Here is a 25,136-nt window from a genome sequence, read left to right as displayed (position 1 = left end):
GACATCGAGCTGCACCGAGAAACCTGTATTTATAAACACATGAAACTTTAGTACATTGAGGGAACTTGTGGAATCCAGAAACAAAGCCCGAATTTGGGGGATCAAGAAAGTTAGACTAAGAGCTTTATTGGAAAACATTCCAAGAACTGTATCTGACATCGTGATCTCTTCATATATATATATTTCCACTTAACCTATTTTATTCAACTCCAGAACCATTATCTTTATTCTTTGCCACAGTCAGAAAGGAAACCATGATTCGAAGGATTTGTTAGCAGCTTAGCTACTCTTTCCTAATAGTTTGTGTCGTTTCTAATGACCCAAACGCCACACAGGAGGCCTTTGGAATGAAGCCATGTCACCACAGGAGCTGTGCAAAGTGAGTGTCACTTGATCACAGCCACCAAAGACGAAAAATGTAGTATTTCTTAAGGAAGCTGGCGAGGTTGTAATTTTAAAATGCCACTAATGTAATATGGAGTGGGAGGAGGCTTCCATTTCTGGCCTCTTTTTTAGCTGCCCGTTTGAAGGCTTTTGGTAAAAATAAAAATTTCTAGATGGCTTTCTTGATCACAGAAGTCCAAGGCCAAGGGAGACTTCCTGAGCGTTCCGCAGGAAGGACAGTCTAACCCGGGTGATCATGTGGTATGCCGGGAAGGGTTCTCGGTATTGGTGGGGGTATAGGAAAACCTCGAGTGTGCTCAAGCACTTGTTACCCAAGGGGGCTAGCCAAGTACCGAGGGGGGGACATCATTTAAAATGCTTATTCGAGATCAGGGAGATAAAAATGTGGAAGTCAATGTAATCATTTTTGTCATGCCTTTAAATTCAGGCCCTTTATCTGTTCGATAGTTTCAGTTGCTGACTCAAGCTTTTGTCCACAGTTGTGCAGAGCCTTTCTGCCCTTTAGAGTTAGGGTGATCTATTGACTAAATTCTGGGTGTGGGCTTTCACATATATTCTGCATTCTTAGTTCATCAATTATGTTTTGTGCTGGGTTCTGAGTCAGGAGCAGGAAGAGTCATGGTCATTGTAGAGCAGACATTGAAAATAATATCACAAGTGTGAGTACTTTGATATCTGGGAAGTATAGAATAAACAGGAGCACAACAGACAGAATGGGGTGCTAACCTCATTTCAGGGTCAGGGAGTGTTATATAATTGTGCATGTAGATACAGAGATTTTAAATATATATGTATATATATGTACATGTATATGGATACAGATATATATATTACAGTTGCCAGATTTATCAAATAAAAATATAGGATGCTCAGTTAAAATTGAATTTCAGATAGATGAGTAACTTCTCAGTATAGGTATGTATCCTGCAACACCTGGGACAGAATTACACGAACAGACTAAGTATTTGGTATTTCTCTGAAATCCAAATTTAACAGTGTCTTCTCTTTCATTCCTGGCAACCTTTATAAATGTGTGTGTGTGTGTGTGTGTGTGTGTGTGTCTCTACTCTCCCACACACATACACCCACCCAAGGGCAAGCCCTAGAAACAGGGCCTATAGATGTGGCCCCTAAAGCCTTCTTTCCAATTTCTTCTTTTCCACTTTTTTTCCATTTTGAACAGGGAGTGCTAAGCGCTGTTGTCCCCATGCCCTATTAAGGGCACCTAATCTCTAGTCCGTAAAGGGGTGAAAACTCCAGTCATCTTCAGCTTCCTTCTCTCCTCCCCACATAGTCCTTTCATACATAGAACTTACGTAAGCCTTCTCCTCCCACCGAGCCCAGCAAGAGGCTCTCTGGGCATAGAGATTGCCTAGACATTCCAAGGTCATGATTCTGATTACAGGAATAATTCAGCTCAACCAGGATATAACAAGCATGGGAGGTGCTTGCAGTTCTGAAACACACAGAAGAGTGAGTTGTGATTTCACTTGAGAAAATCAATTTTTGTGAATCACATATCATATCTGAACAAATGACTTCCCCTGTCACGGGAGTCTGGCTATGCTTGTATGTCCATATTATTGTTCCTTCTTAACTTTGGGATGGATCCTTAACTCACAAATCCTCTGCTCCCTCATCTACAAAATGGGTGTGATAAAGTAACCCATAGTCTATCATGAGGATTAAATGAGCTAATACAATAAAAAAAAAAAATTCACTGTAATACTTGGAAGAGATGATAAGATCTATGAGACGCGCCCGCTGCACAGCCTCCAATGTCTTCTGAATCACCCAACATCTCAGAAGTCATTCCAGATGTTTCTCACATGTTCTGAGAAATGTGGCCAAGAGTCCATTTCAGTGTCCTCCCATAAAGAACTGTATTTCGGGGGTGACTAAGTCTCCGCTCTGGAAACGCAAGGGGAGCCCACAGCAGCCATAATTAAATGAAGACTCAGCAGAACCCAGTGTGGGCTTTCCTGGGATATGGTGCAAAGCCAAAATCCATTTCATGCTCTGAATGTTTGCTCCTTGTGGTGGGAGCATCTCAAGAGAACAAATTTCTCTTTGATGCTGACATATTAAAACAGATAATCCTCAGCATTCTTTGTAGTCAAAAGACAGACGGCCTTTGAGACACTCTGTCACTGGTGAAATAGGTTTTGTCATCATCAAAGATAGAGAGCTGGACCCTACTCGATACCGCACTTAACTTGAATAACCTTTTGAGGTTTTGTTTTATTTTGTTTTTGTAATTAAGACTTGGAGCGCAGGCATATTTTTTATAAGAAAGAGGTTGTGTTTTTTTTTTAAACCAAGTAAAAACTTAAAAAAAAAATTATTTTGGGGGCAGAAAACAGGCCATACAATTATGTTTTCCAAGCCAGCTGCATTTTGACAACCACAAAGCCAAGTGCATGCTATATAAAGATGTTATATTGTACCTTTACTTCTTGTCAACTGTCATTAATCTGTAACTTCTGAAGAAGAAACCAAAAATTTTTAGGCACTTCTATTGAACTGTGTCCAAATGTAACAATAAGAAATTTCATTTTAAGATACTGGGTGGTTTTGGACGCTCAACATTGACCTTTACCTTCAAGGCTGAGTCCTGCCTGGTATCTGCTTCTCTAAAGATTGAAGTAAACCTGTCAAGTCAGATTGCTCTTGGAGTCAGAAGTAACTGAAGCAAAAAGCTAAAGAATTTTACCCAAATGATTAGTGGTCTTGAGACTGTTCATCAAAACCACTTGACATTATAAGAGTTGGCATAACCCTATCAGACATTTCCTAAATATGCCCTTATTTGGTTCATTTCCTATTTTTACTCATAGCTGCTACACAGTTGTATATGAGTGAAAAGGAACTTCAATTTCAAATTTGAAACTTAGACCTAAGTTACATGGGAAGGAGGAAATACCAGCTATTCAAAAAGGAGACACTTACTTTGCTTGCCCTATGCTGATTTGCTTGTGGATTTAGTCAGATGTAAGGTGATGGGTCTGATAAATGACAGAATTTCCACATCTCTGATGGGACGAAAATAACTTCTGCTTTAGGCTGTTTTATAACCAGTGACATGGAAGTTTGGGGGTCTTGATGCTTTGATACCACTCCCTGCACATCTCAGAAGTGTGAATTAACAGGAAGGAAGGAAACGAAATGCTGTCACTGGAACTATAGGGAGGAGGGAATGGGCTGAAGGATCAGGGAGATCTGGGGCTAGTTCCATGAAACGCTGTCACCTCTGATACCCTCTGCAGTGTTAGGAAAGCCTCTGCGCGGCTGGCCTCTTCCACCCATCCTGACCTCAGTCAAAACCTTTCCCATATCTTGACTTATACTCCATCCCTCCTGAGTGTCATCAGGTTCTCAGATTTAAAGGGGGGAATTTGGTAACCATATCACAGAATACCAGGGACTTGGGGTGGGAGGGGCGCTTAACCCACAGAAATTTATTTTCTTCAAGTTCTAGAGGCTGGAAGTCCAAGATCAAGGTGCTGGTTAGGCTTGTTTCTGGTGAGAGCTCCCTCTGGCTTGCAGATGGCATCTTCTTACTGTGTCTTCATATCCTTTCCTCTGTGTATTCCTCTTCTTATAGAGCCACCAGCCCTGTGGATTAGGACCCCACCCATATAAACTCATTTGACTTAAGTTATCTCCTAAAAAGATTTATTTCCAAATACAGTCATTTAGGGGGTCAGGGTTTCAACATGTGACGGGGAGGGGGGGACACAATTCAGTCCATCACGATGACTAAAAATAAAACAGAGTATCTATGTTTTGGCAAACTCCTTTTGTGCTTCTAGTCTATAAATGTTTCATCATCTGGGATAAATATACATTTAGCGCTAAAACACTGAGTGGAATATTTTACCAAGAAACATAAAATTTTAGCAATATGAGAGAAAGCCCTATGCCCTCGAGAGCAAATATCTGTAGCTAATGTCGAACATTGTCAATGTTGACTTTTCAGAATGTTACTTTTTATGGATGTCTTTGCAAGAATAAAAAAAAAACTGTTTTGAGTTTAATTGTACCCTATAAGACACTAATCATTTTTCGATGCCGTGAGATCTGGCACTGATCAAATTCTATTTACCAAAATATAATAGCTGTAAACAGTGAACACTTGTAGCTGTTTCAGCTATTAAGAATTTTTCTGGCACCAGAATTATAAAGCCTAACAACTTAGATTCACAACCTATAAAATGGCAAACACTGGTTATATAAAATGCAAAGGTATAGATCAGGGCTAATGTGAACATCCTAATTTAGGCAATGGGTTGAGAAGCAGGTGAAAGCCTAATTCAGCCTCCCTGAGACTCAGTTTCACTTTCCAATTAGAAGTAACAGATGAGATGATCTTTTGGGGTCCTTCTGGGAAGAATATTCTCCAATTCTGGGAAATAAAGTGGGAAGATGAGTTAATAAAATTAGAGAACAGAGTCAGTTAAGCATCTGAGTTCGACTCAGGTCATGACCCCAGGGTCCTGGGATCGAGTCCTGCATCAGGCTCTGCAATCAGCATGGGGTCTGCTTGTCCTTCTCCCTCTGCTCCTCCCCCTGTTCGCTCTCTCTCTCTCTCAAATAAATAAATAAAATCTTTTTTAAAATTAGTGAACAGATATTGCTTGGGAAAAAGTAGCTGAAAATAAGATAAAATTCAAACGATATTGTTGGGATCTTTGGATTGCATGATTACAGACAAGCCTCCTGCAAGAAATCACACAAGCTGGATTTTGGAAAGTGTTTGATATGAAGCAAAATCTCAGGCTCTGTCCATGTGGTGGATCCACATCCAGTCTTTTCCCATCTCTAATTACAATGCATCTGTAATTGAAAGATGTCTTCAGGGAAGTGTACTGTTGACCAGCCTTCTGCCTGAACAGTATCACCCTCACACACATTTCATAAGAGATTTCACTGCTCTGACAAGTTACACATCTTCAGTGTAAGACCGCGGTGATATTGTGACTGTTTGTTCAACCCCCTGCTGGAGCTGGGATTCACACACTGAAGCTGTATTTCTTGAGTGAATTCAGATGAAAGCTTTGTTTTCATTCTATCCTATGGCACCGCTGCCTTAAAATTCACCACCACCAGCAGATGAAGGACTTCCTCCAGATAAGGACCCACAGGAAATTTCTTTCATGATTCAGACGAAGCGGTAGATCCAACCCACTGTGGAGAGTTTGGGACAGTGACATGCCAGGCTGGTATCACAATCTCATCTGCCACATGCTTGTTGAGCAGCCTCTGTGCTGGAAGCTACGTTAGGCATCTGGGAAGGAGTGCCATGCTGTCAGATCCATGCAATGTCTCCGAAGGGCTTCACCAGACCTAATATCCCAGCTAAAACCTGCCTTATCTCCCCTTTGCAACAGGGAGGGAGGCAGGGAGAGTCAGACGTACAATAAGTATATTGCAGAAGCATCTATTCCTTCTCTTAATTTGCTAAATTGATTTGGACTCAGCTCCTTTGGATCAGGGTGGAAATGTCTTAAGTCATCACTTTTCAATCGATGCATGGTAGAATTACATGGCAGAAGGAAAAGAGGTAGATTGGAATTCATATCCCCATGTTTTCACCTCCCAAGCTTTTGCCACACAATCCCTATAAGCTTGAGTTTCCTTATGTGTAAATTGGGAGAAATAACACCCACTCCACAGAGCAACACTGAGATTTCCTCTAGTTAAGATGGTGTGAATCCAGCTGGGTGACTCGGCCGTGACTTCCTTATCTGTAAAATGGGGTTGGTAAAAATAGTTCTTCCTTCACAGGGCTGTTTGAGGATTAAGTGGGTAGATGATCTACACACAGAGTACTCTGGACACTGCGTGGCCCCTGACAAGCCCTCAACAAATGCTATTTCTCACTGCTCGATGGAGTGTGCCTCTCCTAATAGACGCTCAATGAATTTGCCCTTCCTCTTTCTTTTTTCTTCTCTAAAATGCCTCATGGAGCACACATGAAAACTGGAAGGCAGGGTTTCTGTTTTTGTTAAGAATATTCTACAAGTTCCAGAGTCTTCTTCTGAATACACTTCAGGAAATGCTCTTTGGGAACTCCAAAGTCAAGGAGAGCTAAAGAGTTGGAAAAGAATTTCTAAAATAATATTTTTAAATACACAAACTCACAAGGCTGGGTGGCCTCACGTGCTAATCTATAAACTGTGGGAATTGCAACAAATTGCCTCCGGAACCCCTTCTTGCTGCAATAACACAGGAGCCCACCAACTGACTACAAGTGTGTGCCTAAGGCCGTTAACTCAGCTGGGGAAAGTAGAGCACGGGACCGAAGTTAAGATCATGATATAAGCTCTCACCCCAGACAAGTGACTTGTATTTGTAAATTGTGAGTCCCAGGTGGAGCAGCTGAGGACACGTAACAATCAATTATTTTCAAATTCGTCAGCAACTCGGAGCCCATGCCCTACTGACAATGGGCCAGTAGCTTCATTTTCAACATATGCTGGATGGTAAAACTGCGTATTACAGAGCAGACTGTGCTGGGAAGAGATGCTTGGAATCATGTTCTTTATATTCAGCTCACCTAGAGGAAATTTGTTTTTAGTGGGGTCTCCATTCAAATAAAACATAATAAAAAAAATTCACTGATTAAAAAAAAAAATCTGATGGTACAGAATTGAAAGGCTAAGATAACACGGCAGGAACAGAAAGAGCCTGTGAGTAGGGGCTGGAAGAAATAAACTCTATGGATAGATTGAGTTGACAGATGTGTTACTATCTTCAAGAATTCTTGTTTGGGTGGGTTTGGGGGATTATTTGTACTGACTAGAGTTGAGGAATAACTGAGTTAAAAGGGTTTCTGAGGTAGTCCTTGCGTCAGTGACAAATGTCAAAATCACTTCTGCAGCCACATTTAGGTTGGACTGCATGGCCCAGGGACGTTGGGGGAAAGTGGCATCCCCATGAGGTGACCAGGGCCCGATAAAGCCCGTACCTCAGTGATGGCAGGAGACAGGCAGCACTGGAAGTTACCGTGGGGGACGCGAGAAGGAGCAGCACTTGACAATTGCCTGATTCTGCTACAGGACCTAACAAAGTGATTAACATCAAATGAATTAAGGTGCCCCCTGGAAAACCGCAAAAGGATCACGGACTGTCAGAGAGGTTGCATAAAGTTAGCATACAAAATAGTGCCCCTCATGGTTACTTCCTGAGGCAGGGTGTTCTGGCTCTGAGTTGAGCTATCAGGTGTGATTTGATCTCCAGGCTTCTCACAGGGACCAAGATATCAAGGAGTCAGGGGGTCTGACAGTGATGCATGATGTGATAGAATGCTGAGGCTGATTATGATGCAGGCAACAGAAATGAATCACCTCCTGAATATGCTGACATCAGCGCTGTGGGAGGAGGTGGGCTCTGGCTCAGCCATGTCAGTATAGGAAAAACAGGAAGTCAACTCCACCTCGACATGTTTGTGCCTGAGCCCGGCTTGCTTAACTTGGTAAATAACTCCACTGTCCATCCTCTGCAGTTATGCAAAAATTGAAACACAACAAAAAATATCTTAGCACCTATGGGCAAAACAGTTTATTGCCTTTGCTGTCTCTCTTTTCAGCTCCTATTAGGTATAAACTATGATAAAGGTGCCAAGTACCTTCCCTGATCACCTACGTAACTGCATCAGCCAATCAATAAAATCATTACTAAGATGTCGATGCGACAAACACTAACTAGGACAAAAACTTGATAATACATTGAAACAGTTCATTGTTTCTCTACTTCTCTGACACGTATACTGCCATGGAGCTCTAGTTTTCTTCAAATGAATTAATGTCCTCAATTAGACTGTAAATTCCTTCAGAACAGAGGCCATCAGAAGTTAAGATTGTTTGTAAATTTGCAACAGTTTCTAGCACACAATCCCTTGACTTATTTTGGCATATCAAGAGCTAAGGGAAGTAATATTGATGTATTAATTTCTCAAATAAAAAGACGCAAGTTCTCTTAGATACAAAAAAAAAAAAAAGCACAGGTTGTTTAGCCAAGGAAATGCTAGAGATGGGAAAAACAGACTTCGTTAATTTATATTGAAGGATGGATGGTGTTTAAAGAAGGTGATATTAGCAAAGCCCAGGAGTAGATGAGAGGAGGAGGCCAATGAGGGGAAAGACAAAAATACAAATGAAGGCCTCTAAGAACACGGGTCCTTTCTCTCGTGCGATAGAAAATCAAAATAGAACTCCATGATAGGCAGAAAACAATCCTATTTTCGGCACCTCATGGCTAATAGTGTTAGAGAAAAATCACCAGATTCCTTGATCAGACAGCCTCTGGTCATTCTTTGTAAGCCCTCGTAATTACAAATGGCCCCAAAGCAGTAGATTAAATGGACTTGTACATTTATAAATATAGGCTTGCTTCATTAGTAAGGCCTATATTCATAGTACTGGAATTTTTTTTTTTGACAGATCCAGGTTTCACTAGATCCTGTTTAGTCTGTAAAATAAAAGAAAATAACAATGAAAATTCAGAAGAGAACCATGTACACACCATTATTGTGAACAGAATCACTGAAAGAATGCATTTATATTGTTTCTGGAAAGCAATGAGAAGCTTCATACAATTACATTATCTCAAATTATGACTTCCTGTTGTTTTCCAGAGTTGGTAAAAAATAAATGATGTGTCATATTTAATCTCCTTTGTCCTTAGATTCACCATAATAAATATTAAGGTAGTGCATTTATTATAGTGCTTTTCACTTGAAAGACAATACCCATTAATTTTAAACCTTGTGTTGACGTTCCCTCCAACACAGTATTCGAATATTGCTGTTTCAGTTCTAAATTATTTTTACACAGGCTAGATCAGGACTGGAGATGTAACACCACAATTACTTTCATCTCAAAACTCATATTTTTTTTACTTCTGGAAAATTCTCAACTATTGCTTCTCAAAAATTCTTCTCTACCATCTTCTCCATTTTTTCCTTCTGGGAATCCCATCAAATGCCTGTTGGAGCCCCTCAACCCTACTCCATGGTCCATATCTCATGGTCACTGTTTCATACTTCATATCACTTCATCTCTATGAATTTATTTTATATAGTTTTTCTGTCACTGTTCTGTTTGGAACCAAAGAGGGGGACGTTAAAGTATGAATTCACTGCACCATTCACCAAAGTTCTCAGCAAAATTACTGTATCTGTTACCTGCATCATGCAATTCAATATTTAACTTTGAAGATATATTCAATAAATTTACATGTACTAGTAAGTGCGTGTACTTACTAAGTGTAATGTGAGTATTTATTAAGTTCACACTTTTACTACACTTTTTTTTTGTTTTCTAGAAAGGGATGGGTTTAAGTAACCCAAATATTAAAAAAGACAAGGAAACAAAAACCCAAAACTTCAGTAAATCCTTCCATATACAAAATTCCAGCTTTCTGTAATACATAAATACTTTAAGCTGATAAACAAAAAGGGTAGCTATTCAGTTTAAACCAAAAACCAATGTGGATAAAAATGTACCTAATCCTCCAGAGAATCAGGGCAGCCCCTAAGAATTATATGCATTCCACACAATGTGAAATAAATATATCCTCTAAATTTTAGAGCTTTAAGGTGTGACTGCCTTAGTATGCCAAATAAAGCTTACAAAAGTGCAGCAACAAAATACATAAATCAATGAACCATTTCTCTCTATACCACATACTTAAATAATCCATTTTGAAGTGGGCATATATCACTGGTAATAAAAATAAAGACTTTTTCTTTAATCACTATTCTAATTAGTTCAGGTTTACCTTCTTTTAGGGCTCTGTGAAACATCAATAGCACGTATAATAGTTACAGAAACAATACATCCCATAGAACTGAATTTATAAAAGCCTTGGGTTTGAGGTTTATTTTCCTAATGAATATGAAGTTCAGATATTTTATTCAAAGGTATTAACTACCTTTGCTGGTTGAACCACATGAGCAAGTTGAGCGAGAAAGGTTTTATAAATTCTGTCACTAGAACAAATTATGTTCAAGTTTTTCTCTCCTCCCCTTTTAGAATATAAACTCTATCCGATCTTGTAGAACCCAATCTGGATTGTGCTGCACTATATTCCCAAATCACATACTCAACAAATACTTCTTTAATGAGCATCTATCTCTCAGCAAATACTTTTCTCAATTTATGAGGGAGACATGACTTAATAAACTAGGAATCCAAAATGTCTGTAAATCAAAAATTCAACAGCAAGACGTTGACATGTTTTAAATTCAATTTCCTCATCTCTAGGTCAGTTATAACAATCTTTTCCATGAAATGAAGGAAGTAGTTAGTGGTCATTGACAATATGAAAAGAAGGTTAATATGATATGAAAACATTCCATTGTGTGCGAAAAGTAGCTCTTCTCTAGATGAATATATGCCCCCCTTGGTCCTTACCTACATTTGGTTTTCTCTTTCAAGCTTCCGCTTGGTTCCCAAACTTTACCTGCATAATTTCTTGGTCTCTGCTAATCAGATTCCAACAGACAGGAGTACCGAGAAAACAAGGGACTCTAGGTTTTACTTCAGATCCTTTGGCATGTGCTTTCCGATTTGTGAACATCTGGCTCATTCTATTGTAGCAAATCTCAAATGGTCATGATGAGGCTTGCCTTGTTTTTACATCCAGTATTGATGTCAGTCAACTTAGAGCTTGTCTATTTATTTGCTATCTTGTATAAGAGAATAGGAACAAAAAGATGGAGCTACCTATTTGTTCTATAAGCTTTCCTACACCAGGCTAGGCAGGTGAGAAGTCATGGAGAGGTTTTCAGGCCTGCTTTCCTTCTCTCCTCACCAAAGCACAACTAGAGCAGCTTGGGAAAGTCTCTATTCTGCCTTCCAAGGCAGAGAGGCACCTGGACCAATCTATTTCATGAAGGGTTCATGATTGTTCTTTTAGACAGCACCTGCTAAAGCTCATCTCAAATTTGCCACTCAGCAGTCTGTGCTTTGTGACTTCATTTTCCTTCCTGAGACCGGGGAGAATTAGGCCATTTCTCTGCCATTAAAAATCATTTTAAATATGAATGATAAATGCTTTCAGGATCCATAATGACAGGAGCTGTGTGAAAACATGACTAAATTAAACTGAGTCATCGGGAATGCTGGTTCTCAACCCCGGGGTGATTTCGCCTCTGGGGGCATTTGCAGTGCCTGGAGACATTATTGACTGTCACATTTGCGTGTGGGGTCACACTACTGGCATCGAGTAGATGGAGTCTAGAGAAGCTACTAAACCCCCAAGGCAGAGGGGGCCCAAATTTTCAATAAGGAAGTCTAAGCAGTCATTTCTAGCAGTGTGTCTTTAGTTTTCTAGTAAGATTAGTGTATTAATCAGGTTTTTGTTTATTTCCTATATAGTTTATGATTCTTTGACATCTCTTTTTTCTTTTTTGAAAGTTTTTATTTAAATTTCAGTTACTTAACATACATGTAATAATATTAGTTTCAGGTGGTGTACAACATAGAGATTCACCATTTATCTCGAGGCCTTACTGATTCTGAAGAGACTGCGCTTCCCCAGGCCACTAACTCCTCAAACATAGCAAGCAACTTGCCTGTGAACATGTGTTTTATATGCTGACCAACCAATCCAGGACCCACACCCCCAACCATCTCCTTCATCAGACGCTCACACATCAAGCCAATACTCCCCTTGCCCGAAATCATCCCAGGGCCAGGTGCCAGACAGCTAGAGACACCGTCCTAACCCAGAGCCCACTGAAATTATCCAAGCTATTTAATCCTCAACTTGTTCAGCCTATTTACCATGCCTCACCCATTCCTTCCCACAAAAAACCACAATATAGGCTTTTTGCCGCACTTTCCCATCACCCCTTCTGCCTCCTGAGTGATGCCCACACTCCCGCGTTAGGGCCTACGTGCTCTGCCTCCTGTCTCTAGGGGTCTGTGAATATCAACTCCGTCCTTCATGACAATCATTTCTGTGTCTGTGTGCCTTCCCGTACCTGATGAAGACAAATCCTAGGTGCATTTTAAAACCATTAGCAACTTTGGAGATTAAAATGAAAGGAAATTTAACAGACACATATTTGAAATCCTCCGACTGGCCCTATGAGGTACCCTGATTTCTGAGAAGGGCTCTAATAGAAAATTTTACAAAGTGTGACTTCAGGTAAGTCACTTTGTCTCTTAAACCTCAGCTTCCTCATCTCTGAAACGGGGCATAATAAGTGCCCACTTCAGAGGGGTTGTTGCATAAATAAGTCCGATAAAGCATAGATAGAACACAGCGTATCAGTAAGCTCCCAGGAAAGGTCAGCTCTTACCACAGTTAACAGAAAGAGAAATGATGGGCTGCCAAATTTAGTTAGGGAAAGCTTTCAAAAGGAGATGATTTTTTTGACCTACATCTTACAAAATGAATAGAAATTCAAGATGCAAGAGGGGTGGGAAAGAATTCAGTTTAAGAAGGAAACATGCAAAAGCATCAAGCGGTGACAGTACGCAGACCAACGTATAGGGGTTTTGCTTTTCCTTATCCTTCTGCTTTTTCTCACTTAAAACACCACTTTAGGTTGTTTAATATTTTGTTTAGATATTCTAATTGCTATATGTATCATATATCATTTACATACATCATTTATATTTAATTTATATATTAATATAATTTTACATAATATCTATGTGTAATATTTTATTTCCCCTTTCTTGTTGATACAACACATCTGAAATATCCCAAGATAAATAAGTTTCTTTAGGGTTCCCTGGTCTCTGTAGGCAGTGTTTTTCTGAATTTCATTTGTTCTCATCTTCCTTCCCAAGAAGGAAGAAAAAGCAATAATACGGCTCATATTAGTTTGTTTCCTTCAGTGCTTCATGCCCAGCCTCATAGCTGTCCCGAGTATACGGGGCTTGGTTGTTAGAATGAGCATTGTTCAGGCAGAGTCTGTAACAGTTCCCTGGAGCTGTTGTGGAAGAGTCCGTGTAATAAATACATAATTATGAACTTGTTAAGAGAGACATTATTCACTCATTTGTCCAACATGGCTCCTTTCAGTCTACCTCGTAAGTAAATCTATATTTAGTCAGTGTCATATTGATCTGCAACCAGAGTACACTTTAATGCTCCTACAGAAACACACCATTAAAAAAATAAAAACTTGATGAGAAAAATCCACTGCAAGTCTCATTTTAAAACAGAAAGAAAATAGTGCTCTGTTTCCCATTGTTATGACTTTATTTAAAACAATACCAAAAAAGTGAACACCAAGAACCAGCTCTGAAAATATCGTTGCAGAGAATCTCAGAGTCTTTCCAAATATCATAAATTTTATGAAACTCAGTGTTAGGAAAACTAATGACAAAAGACTGCATGATTGTCAAAGCTGGATGATCTGTAAATGGGTGTGCATTGCAGTATTCTGTTTTTCTATATGTTTAGAATGGGGTTTTTTTTATTTTTTTAAGATTTTATTTATTTATTTGAGAGAGAGAAAGAGAGCACAAGCGGGGGCGGGGGGGGTGTTGCAGAGGGAGAGGGAGAAGCAGACTTCCTGCAGAGGAGGAAGCCCGATGTGGGGTTCAGTCCCAGAACCCCAAGATCATGACCTGAGCTGAAGGCAGATGCTTAACTGACTGAGCCACCCAGGCGCCCCTAGAATGTTTTATAATAAAAGGTTTACCATATTTAATAACTGTTCCTCGACACTACCTATAATTTAAGTAAATATTACCTAAAATTAGATAATTTAAGGTAAAGCGTATGTCGTATTTGCATGAAATTACAACAGGATAAGAGGTAGAAGTCACAGTGAACTAGAATTTGTTTAAAACACAGAGTCGAACACTCCAAGAGTCAGATATTTTTAATGATCACAAGTAACACAAAGCTAAGTTTTCATCTTTACTTAAAGCTGTACATTTGCATGTGAAATCATGCAGAAGAATTACTTTACTACTTAGAGAAAACAAAAACATTATGAATAAACTTTTATTTATTTGCTATTTAAAGTCTAAATACCTTAACACAAGTGAAGGAAAAGTTCAAGCTATAAATGGGCAGGGCATAAAACAAATCCTGTATTAGAGCTTTAAGATGCCTTATAGCTTAGTACTTTTTTATTCATTGAGTCAGAAATTTCTCAGTGAATAAGTGAGTTTACAGGTATGAATCAGAAACCTCTGCAGTCAGTTTTGTTGTTGTTGTTGTTGTTCTACAGAAGAACCACTTTTGGTTTGTGTGTGAGTGTTGTACTGAAGGAGACAAGATCAGTGGTGACATAAGGTGTGGCTAAAAATGCCACTGATGATCCCCTTTCCTTTCTATACTGTGCACGTATTAAAATCTGTCCTTTGGCTCATGGCTTTAGTTGTTTTGTTGGTTGGTTGGTTGGTTTTTCTTTTGCACAGCCTGGAAAACTTAGTGACCTTGCCTCTGTACCTGAAATGATACTTTAGTTGCCTAAAGTAACAAATGAATCTTTAGTAAGGCTTTATTTATATAGTGAGATAAAGATTCTGGATATGTTTTGGATACAATAACCAAGATTCAGCAAATAAAGATTATGTATCAACTTTCCAACTTTCAGTCTCACAAAATTACTATGCCAATATAAGAACTTAGAGAAAAATGCAGTCACCTTTTATCTCATTGCCATGAAAGCAAGAGTTATTTCTGACAATTATAAGTAACCAAAAATGAAATTTATTTATTTATTTGACATGGGAGGAAGATAACAAGAGTCACTTGGGAGAATAAGTTAGAAAAGTGTCAGTGTGCCAATTAGAGCACCTACTTAGGCACTACCCTGGGCCTCAGTAATCCTTCAAAGCAATTGATATTATCACCAATTTACGGACAGGGGCACTAAATGCACGTAAGTTTAAATGACTTGTCCAAAGTTAAAGAGTTAGTAACTTGTGGAGCCAGTATTCTTCTGAAGGCTTTTGCCTAAAGACCACAGGCTCAGCATCCGTCATTTTCATGGCCCTATTATATACAAACAGAGTTCCTGAAAAAGCCAGTGCAATTTCCAGGGAGCAATTTACAGTGGGGAGAAGAGCCTAGCACAATATGACACACAATTCTGTGCAGCATTAGATGGGTGAGAGATTTATCAATATAGTTTTTGTTTTACACTTAGCAGATGTGCACATACTCTCGAGTTAAAGGGGCTAATTAACCATGGTTTGAAGTGACTGTTAAGTTCTGCCCTAACCATATCTCTCATTGCCTACAAAATCAATGAGGACCTTATTAGCACCTTTTTATATCCAATTCTGTGCCTGGGAAAATGGGTTCTGCCTGACGACTAGCCATGGTGGGAAACCTCTTTTCCTACTAAAAAAAAAAAAAATGACGTTCAATATCATAGCCCTGTTAGTCCCACCCTGAGATGGATCAGCAATCAACCTTTTTTTTTTTTTTTTAACATCTCAATCCTTATTTCAAGCTAGTCGTGATTTCTTTTCTTTCATCAATATGTATGAGAAACTTGTCCTGTTTCGTGGAAGCAGTCGCGGACAGCTAAAGCAATCAACTCCAAGTCAACAGTCTTAAAGTCTCTCATTGTTGAACTGCTCAGTGATAGGTGAACCTGGGAAAGTCACTTCATGTCTTTGAAGCTCATTTGGTCTCAGGGTAAGAGCTGTAATACCTGCCACAGACTAAGATTATCACTGTTGTTAATTATGTGAAGTGATCGCATTCCCCAATTGTTTTAGGCACTAGCTGAAGGATGCAGAATTATTGAGTCCATGGAGCACAAAGAACTATTAGGTGTTTAAAATTGTTGAAAGGCATAAGAAAAAAATAATATCGTTCTCTTGGCACTTCACTATTTAAAAGGTATCTGCCACTTGTCACCCATAGTATCTTCCCTTGTGCAGTGATACCCCTCACAGCCCTCAAGGTAAATTGTTTGGAGGCCCTTTAAATAATCATAAGAAGCAGATATATTTTGAGGAAACATGCACTGCGTGAGTGAAATACATCATCTTGTCCTCTCAGTGAATCCTTACACCCACCATACTGCATATGCACTGTCACTTCTCCACTGGAGACGCACGGAAACCAAAGCACAGACATGGGACTATTGAGTCAGTATCAATACTACTAAGTGCTGGAGCCAGAATGTAAGCCTGTGCTCTTAACTTGTCTTTCTCCCTCCAACTTGGAAGAAGTTTTTCTGTATCTAGAAAGGTACAGAGTAGCTAAGGTCATTAAAAATAACTATTATTATCATTATTATTATTATCATCTGTGACCATTCCAAATTTGGCAGTATGAGCAATATCTTATAAACATTTAAGGAACACTAATAGTTCTTTGCAAGTGTGTATCAGTTAGTTTTTGCTGCATGACAAAATACCCCAAACTAAGCAGCTTACTAGAAAACTAATCATTTACTTATTCAAGATTTTTAAAACCTGCTATTGGGCCTAGGGACATTTGGGTGGATCTTCTGGTCTCTGCTGGGCTCACTCATGCTTCTGCAGTGAGCTCTTAGGTTAGCTGAAGACTAAATGATCCGGGATAGCCTCTGCTGGGGTGATGTGTCTCAGTTCCTTGTGCTCTGTCATCTTCCAGCAGCCTAGCCCAGCCATGTTCACTTGGTGGTAGCAAGGTTAGATTGAGCAGCACCAGGAAGCCTCCTGGGGCCTATATTTGGAACTAGATGACATCACCTCCATGCATTCTATTAAGTAAAGCAAAGCACAGGACATTCAGCATGAAGGAATCAAGAAATACACTTTGCTTCTTGATGGGAGAAACTGCAAATCACTTTGCAAGGAATGCGACACAGAGAGGGAAGAATTGCAGCCATTTGCAGCAGAATAAATACACACAATCAACTTTACCTTTTACACATCTTAAAAGAATAATATGGAAATATACATTTTTCTGAAAATCTCTTTTGTTCTATTTACAATGGAGTTAGGATGGTATGTTAAGTATTCTTTTATTGCCCAAGTGTCTGTGATCAGGAAAGCCGAAGATATCAGTCTCTCAGGATTTGAGTTTTGGACTGAAGTTATCAAAGTGTGATTACAGTAATCCTGAAATAATAGTTATTTCATATTTGATTTACATTTCTCTATCAGGTTACCTCAGGCATTATCATTGTCAAATCAAACTTAATAGAATTTCAGTTGTTCTATGCTAAATAGCTTGTGCATATTTGGAGAATTCCCCTGTACACTTGTACTGACTCTCTCACCAAGGGATGTTCATTCTTTTGTGAGTTTGTTCTAATTGTGCCATTCACCGTATTAACATTAATTAGCAAACTCATCTTTCAACTTTACCCCCTTGGGACAGATTCAGTCAGGGTTGGGTAGGTAGGGAATTTAATTAATCTATCAGCAAATTGAATTTTTTATGAGGTACTTTGGTTTTATCTTTTTTTTTTTTTTTTGGTATTGTGTATTACAAAACTTATTTTGAACTGGATTTACCTAAAGATTTTTTTATTAGGAAGGCAAAGAGTCCAGCTATTTCTCCCTAAAGCACTGCACATAATAAAATATAGCATCAGTGTTCCTTCTGGGTAATTTTCAAGTAGATTTTTTTTTTTTTTACTATTTACTTAGATTGGAGATTCTTTCCAGATTGAACTGATGGAAAGACTATTCTACAGTAAATGTATCAGTAGTTGGACATATAAACACCTGTTATTTATGGCTTAAGAACAAAGGGCATCCGTGTGTGAGAATTTAATTCAATAGGGCTAATCTCAAATGCAATTAATGTTCACATTCTTTATGTGCCCCTATGGTAGTCTATTTGCCCAAGGAATTTATTGAAATAGGTACATTTAATTAAACTGTTTTCAGCACTTGGGCAAAGATACAATATAAGGTGTGACATTACACTTAAAGGAAAAGAAAGATAAGAATCTGGACAACTATTTTTTTTTAATGTGGTCTCTTGTCTTAAGAGTGTGTAAAATTGGGACACCTATGTGGCTCAGTTGGTTAAGCGTCTGCCTTCGGCTTAGATCATGATCCCAAGTTCCTGGGATCGAGTCCCTCATTGAGCTCCTTGCTCAATAGGGAGCCTGCTTCCCCCTTTGCCTGCTGTTCCCCCTGCTGGTGCGCGCTCTCTCTCTCTCTGTCTCTGACAAATAAGTAAATAAATAAAATCTTTTTTTAAAAAAGTGTAAAATTCTGGGGTGCCTGGTTGGCTCAGTTGGTTAAGCATCTGCCTTCAGCTCAGGTCATGATCCTGGAGCTCTGGGATCAGGCCCCACATCTGGTTCCCTGCTCAACAGGGGAGCCTGCTTCTCCCTATCCCTCTATCTCCCCTGCTCATGCTCTCTCTCTCTCTCAGATAAATAAATAAAATCTTTAACAAAAAAAGAATGTGTAAAATTTCAAATAGTAAAGGACCTATGTCAGATGTCCGTTTGTCTCCCACTCCTATGCACACACATATACACACACACAGAACAAATGCTGTATCCCTAATGTTTCCTTCAGGAATGAGTTTACAGAGCATGAACTATTATGCAAGCTAGGGCAGTGAATTTGAGTGGTGTTTCTGGATGATAAAATTCACGTCTACTCCCAGCTCCTAACTAGCTGATTTTTTTTTTTTTTTTTGTGAATATGAAGGGCTTAGAATTCTCTCAACATTCCAACTGGTTCTGCAATCATCTGCTTCTGTGAATTCTGGAATATGATTCTGTCGTGGGCTTTGTCTGTCTAGGTTTCCCAATTCACATAACTGTAGGCAGGCAGACTTGGCCTAAAAGAATCATTTTCTTATGTGTGTTTTTTCTACACACTTTGTAAATGTGTGATACACAAATGGGACAGATGGAAATGGAAAAACAGTGTTCCCTCGATGTTCAGTGACCCTATAACTTGCATAATAACATAGGCTTACGTTGACACTTACAAACCAGATTTCTTGTCCTGATGCATTTACATGGATAGGTCCAAGCCTTCAGTGAGAACTACCAGGACTTCGGAGTTACAAAACTGACCTCAAATTCTATATTTGATTCTACTGAAAGGAGAATCTAGTCTCAAGAATTTTAGTTTCTTTTCTAATGGAAAAGGATCCTACTAAACAAATATACACCTGTTATATTTTATATTTCCATGCACGAGTTTTTCCTTTTAAACCTAGGCAAAAGAACCAGGCAAATATCAAAAGCAAAGGGAATAGATTTAACTTCATTAATAATAAGCTTTCAAATAACCATCAATATTTCCATATAACCCAAAAGGTATTATCACACTGTTGTGATACTCTGTATTTCAAGTATGTTTTTTAAATGAATTTTTTTTCATTTCTTTTTTTAAGATTTATTTATTTATTTGGGGGGAAAGAGGGAGAGAGAGACGGAAAGAGTCTCCTCAAGCAGACTCCCCACTGAGCACGGAGGCTGACGTAGGGTTCAACTTAAGGCTCAGTGTGGGGCTCAATCCCAGGACTCCAAGATCATGACCTGAGCCGAAATCAAGAGTCAGCTGCTCAATGACTGAGCCACCCAGGAGCCCCTGAAATGAACTTTGAATATTAGTTTCTATTCTTTGTCTGAAAAGACAGACAGATATGAATATGTAGCAAGAATAAAAGAGTTGATCTCTCCCAAACATATATTAATGCTTTTTAAACGGTTGTTTTTCCAATCTGCACTCTATTCTTCATTGTGCCCATCCCTCTCTAAGCAAACTAGGGAATCTCGTTTTTGCTCACCTCTTCTGCAGTGTAGACTTCCCTTAAGCTACCTGTGAGAATATGTAATTACCCCCACTGTGGCTAGGTGTGATGTTATTATCCCCACCTACACAGGAAGAAACCGAGAAACAATGTGACTTGCTTGAATCTATGGCATGAACTTTAGATCTTGGAGATATTTTTGGTTTGTTGGATTTTTTTTATTAGATCATGAAGTACATACAAGAAAGTACTCTGTGTACTAGAAAGCACTCTATTAATATAAGCAGTGATTATTATGCATTTGTGAAAAGTTGATAGCATTCTTACCAATCTTGCATCACTTGTCCTAATTTCAAGGAAATCAGAGTGATCAGAGAACAGCATTCCAAGACTAAACATGACCCTGAGAAGACTTCCAAGAGGTGTTCAGGCCTTTCTCAGGAGGCAGAACTGTCAGGCCTTTGAAAATTGACTTACTCACCTCCACGTGCTCCATTCCCCAGGCTGGTCTCCAGAGCCAGCTTATTCACACACCTCCGCCACAACGTTGAAACTCACTTTAAAAAACCTCAGTTTATAGTTGAAGATAAGATAAGGCTTTTCTCCACTCTACCCCAAATATGGTATGAACTTCAACAAAGAAAAAAGCAAAAACATTTAAGTTCTTCTCTTTTATTATAAGTGAGGCTCACTTCACAACATGCTGGGAATGTCTCTTCTCTGGTGACACGGTCTTATGTGGAAGTCAACAAGCCTGGGTTTGAACTCCGAAGCCCTGGGTCTCAGTGTGGCTTGGTCAAACTACTTATGAACTCAGTTTTCTCATCTACAAAATGGGGATATCAATGTGTGATTGGCAATGCCCCTGTGCACATTACAGATAATGAGTATTAACATCACTCCTCAGAGTAAGGGGCTGCCATTATCACCTTTTGTGAATTCCTAACTTCAGCTTGAATTTTGCAAATCGAATGCAGCATTTGACATCCTTGCATGATAATGAGACAGGATAACTAAGAGCAATACTGTTTGGGATCCCAGTGTTAGTAAGTATAGATTGCAAATCTGGCAAAATTATATCGTTTCAGCTTAATCTACACCAACAGTGTGTAAACATGGAGATATTTTTATTTTCAGAAGTGTCCAAAACTTACACCTGTTTCTGAACTTTAAATCAGTGACTTTAGGCATGTTTGTATGGAAATAAAAATGTCAGATATACCTTCCTTTGTGAACATAGTCTCTTTATACCCATTTTGAAATAGTAGGATATGGAAAGAGGAAGCAAAAGGACAGCAATGAATGAGAATCTATACGCTCATTAAACCTATTGTGAATCCAGGGACAGGTCTGTCTTTGAGAGGGCATGGCAACATCCCATCCTTAAAGCCACAGCGATGGTTGGGTTACAGAATATTCTATAGCCCTAGTAGTCATTCTGTCTCATCATTGTTCGAGGGTGCCGAACATGGCATTCAGTAGAAAAACTCGAGCTCAACCTATGAAAAACTGTTATCATCCCCTCCAACAAAACCATGTCTATATCCCATTTAATAGAAAGAGAAGCAGAAACATAACAGAAAGTGTAGTGGTTATAAACACAAGCACTGGCATCACACAGACACTGGTTCTAATCCCAGCTTGGCCATTAACTCTCTAAGTAACCAGGGCATAATCTCCCAGGACCTCCATGTTCTCATCAGTACAATGGACATGATAAAACCTCCATGGAGGCACCGTAAAGAGTACAGGAGATGCTCTCTGAGGCCGGGCACAATAGCACTTCGCAAGTACGGCAGTTATCAATGGTTGCCATTTCAGTATGGACTGGTATTTCTTCCCCACTCCAGAACTAAAGCACACGCATTTCGTAATGGCTCTGTATGAGTTTTGACACAGGTTTGGATTCTATCAGAGAACGTGAAGTACACATAAAACTCCCTTATTTCAGGCCACTGAGAATCCTGAAACCCTTCTTTCCTAAATAGGACTCCAGGGAACTGAAATTGCCCGATAAGATCAAGCAGTCCTTCAGATGATCAGTGCTCCTCTCCTCCTATAAAAATGGAAAAAGTGAGGCATTTTAAGCTAGAGAGCATAGCTGTGAGATCATTTCAAATGTGGGTAGTTGGTTCTGCTCCTGAACTTTGTGTAAATCAAAACCAAACTATCCATTCATTCACATGGTGCCCACTGTCCACCTTGGATAAATGATAGAGGAGCAACTGCTTGAGGCTGAGTCTTTCATGAGATGGGAGTGATAAAGATGATACAATTTGTTTGGGGCTATCAGCACCACATTTTCTTTGACAAAGATGTTCGGAATCCCAGTGCACCCCATTATTCCACAGCCGTGGCTCGCACCTCTAAGCTGAGCTCAAATACACTTGTTAAACTGTTTTGAACAAAGTTTGCAACTCTTTCCCTCTGATGTGAACCTTGCAGAAGTGGTGTCCTTTTTGTGACCCTCCCATACCCCCAGGCTTCTGCACCTGCTACAGCCCTTGGTAATAACTGGAGCCTGGCAGAAGTTGTGCACGTAGAAGCTCGGTGTGCCAGAGGCAAAGAATTTTCCTGAGAGACCTTTGGTCCCCAACCTTTATAGCAGTGGCTCTCAAAATTTAATTTGCATAAGAACCACCTGGGGGTACTCTTTAAAAATGCAGATTCCGCAGCATCCTCTGCCCATTCCAGCTCAGTCCAGTGTTCGGTGTTCTGTAGAGTTCTGGACTTTGTATTTTTATAAGCATCCCAGCTTATTCTGATAACAGTGGTCATTCTTGAAGATACTGAGAGAAACACTACTTTATAGTATTTCTAAAAATCCTAATTTAGGGGCACCTGGGTGGCTCAGTCGGTTAAGTGGCTGCCTTCGGCTCAGGTCATGATCCCAGGGTCCTGGGATCAAGGCCCATGTCGGGCTCCCTACTCAGCGGGGAGTCTGCTTCTCCCTCTCCCTCTGCCTGCCTCTCTGCCTACTTGTGCTTTCTCTCTGTCAAATAAATAAATAAAATCTTTAAAAATAAATAAATAAATAAATAAATAAAAATCCTAATTTATAAAATTGTATGTGATCATAAACAAAAAGTATAGAAGATAAGTACCCCCATAGGCCGTACCAGCTCATATATGCTTTTGAGTATCAGAAACACTATAGGGTGTGTTTGTGTCTCTCACTCCCCTACCCTAATACGTTTTGGGCAATAGAGTAACAACAACAATAGGGACGATAATAATAATAACAGCATGTCCTTTGAAAGGGTCGACTGCTGTTTAAGCAAAAATATAGATATAGAAAGAGTAAAAGCTTGAGCTTTGTAGGGCTGGCGCTGACCTTTACTAGTTACCTGACCTTGAGTCACTATGTCCTCATTTATAAAAGAGAGAGAGTATTGGAGATAAGATGGCAGGCTCACGGTGAGCGGCTGTCAGGGATGAAAATAGGTATACCTGGAAGAAGATTTTAAAATCAGTCTCTCTTCAAATCATTTTCTTTCACACCACCTCATAAGCATCTTGATTCACCATGGCGTTAGCAGCAGTAAAATGGGCGATATCAAACAGAACTATCTGGAAACTTTCCAATTCAAAACAGGGCTTTATATTGTGTTTGTCATAAATCTACATATTCTTCTCTACCAGATGACTATAATTGCAAAGTAGAGCTTGCTTTGACATCGGATGGCAGGACGATAGTATGCTACTACCCTTCTGTGGACTTTCCATATGAACATACAAAACCTATCCCTTGGCCAGATCCTGTGCATAATAATGAAGAAACACATGACCAAGTACTGAAAACCAGATTCGAAGAAAAATATGAGCACTTTGAGCAAGGACCCATGATAGAACAACTTAGCAAAATGTTCTTTACTACTAAGCACCGTTGGTATCCTCGTGGACAGTATCATAGATGTCGTAGGAAACTGGATCCTCCAAAAGACAGGTGATACTGAGGTTTTCAGGAATCAAAAAGATGTTATCTTGTGTCTCATTTGCCATTTGAGAAAATGCAATTGAGTATATTCACTAATGTGTTATATAGCAAAATAATAAAATGTCTTCATGTAAAAAAAAAGGGGCGGGGGAGATAGTATTGACCTTGTGGGAGTGTTGTGAAGGACTTAGCAACTATCAAGAGCCTATCCCAGAGCCCAGGCACACTCAGTGCTAGTGTGAAACTCTGTCTCCCCCATGGAGGTACAAGGAACAGTTCAGGGGCCTCATTACGAGCCACTCAGGTGTCTTCATAACCCAACTTTTCCCAGCATCCTGGGCTTGGCAGGTTTCAAAAGGTATTGGTCTGTGCCTTAGTCAGTTCCAGCTGCTCTAACAGAATCCCATAGACTGGGTGGCTTAGAAACAACAGAAGTTTACTTCTTATAGCTCTGGAGGCTGGGAAATCCAAGATTAAGGCACCAGCAGAGTCAGTGTCTGGTGAGGGCCCACTTCCAGCTTCATGGAAGGCTGTCTTCTCTCTGGGTCCCATGCATATCAGGGCCTAGGGAGCTCTCTTTTGTAAGGCTTTCCTGAGGGCACTAATCCCCTTTAGGAGGGCTCCATTCTCCTGACCTAATCACCTCTGAAAGGCCCCACCTCCTACTCCCATCATAAGGGGCTGGGATTCCAACATATGACTTTCAAAAGGACACAAATATTTAGTCCCCATGAACTTCTTCATATTAGCTGAACTTATAGACACTGCCTTTTACCTAAAACACTAGGTAATAGAATGTAATTTCTAAGAGAAATGAAAGATGCACTGAGCCAGTGTCCTGCACAGTTAGATCTACTCCCACTGAGTCGGAGCCATAGGAAGGAGGGGGTTGCATCACACTGACAGATGAATCCCCCGAACCATCCTGGAAATGAAGGACAGAGACGAGTGGTCAGAACATCCTCTCTTCCCTGGACACACTCGCATGTTCCCTTCACTCCAAACTCCATGAAGACCATCACCCTCCATCTCTAAAAAAAAGTCCAGCTTGTCTAGATATTCTGTACTACTTGTGATTTAGAGACCAGATCCGAAGGGTCAGGATTAGCACTCTTTCAAGGAAGTTTCTGCTCCT

The 25,136-nt window shown here is 39.7% G+C and overlaps 2 protein-coding genes across 5 annotated transcripts in view; both read left to right on the top strand.

The window, feature by feature from the left end:
- The window catches only part of GPC6 (glypican 6), a 1,069,657-nt gene that overhangs the window by 876,795 nt on the left and 167,726 nt on the right, over window positions 1-25,136 (top strand). The window lies entirely within an intron of this gene.
- LOC116631542 (39S ribosomal protein L42, mitochondrial-like) lies at window positions 23,146-24,472 on the top strand. Its single transcript, XM_032402771.1, is given in 2 exon segments — window positions 23,146-23,640; window positions 23,642-24,472. Coding segments are annotated over 2 exon segments (423 nt in total). The 5' UTR covers window positions 23,146-23,590; the 3' UTR covers window positions 24,015-24,472.

This window comes from Phoca vitulina, unplaced genomic scaffold, assembly GCF_004348235.1.
Source record: "Phoca vitulina isolate PV1807 unplaced genomic scaffold, GSC_HSeal_1.0 scaffold5, whole genome shotgun sequence".
NCBI lineage: Eukaryota > Metazoa > Chordata > Mammalia > Carnivora > Phocidae > Phoca > Phoca vitulina.
Note: the sequence above shows the minus strand (reverse complement) of the source record. Positions and strands in the feature narration are given on the sequence as shown.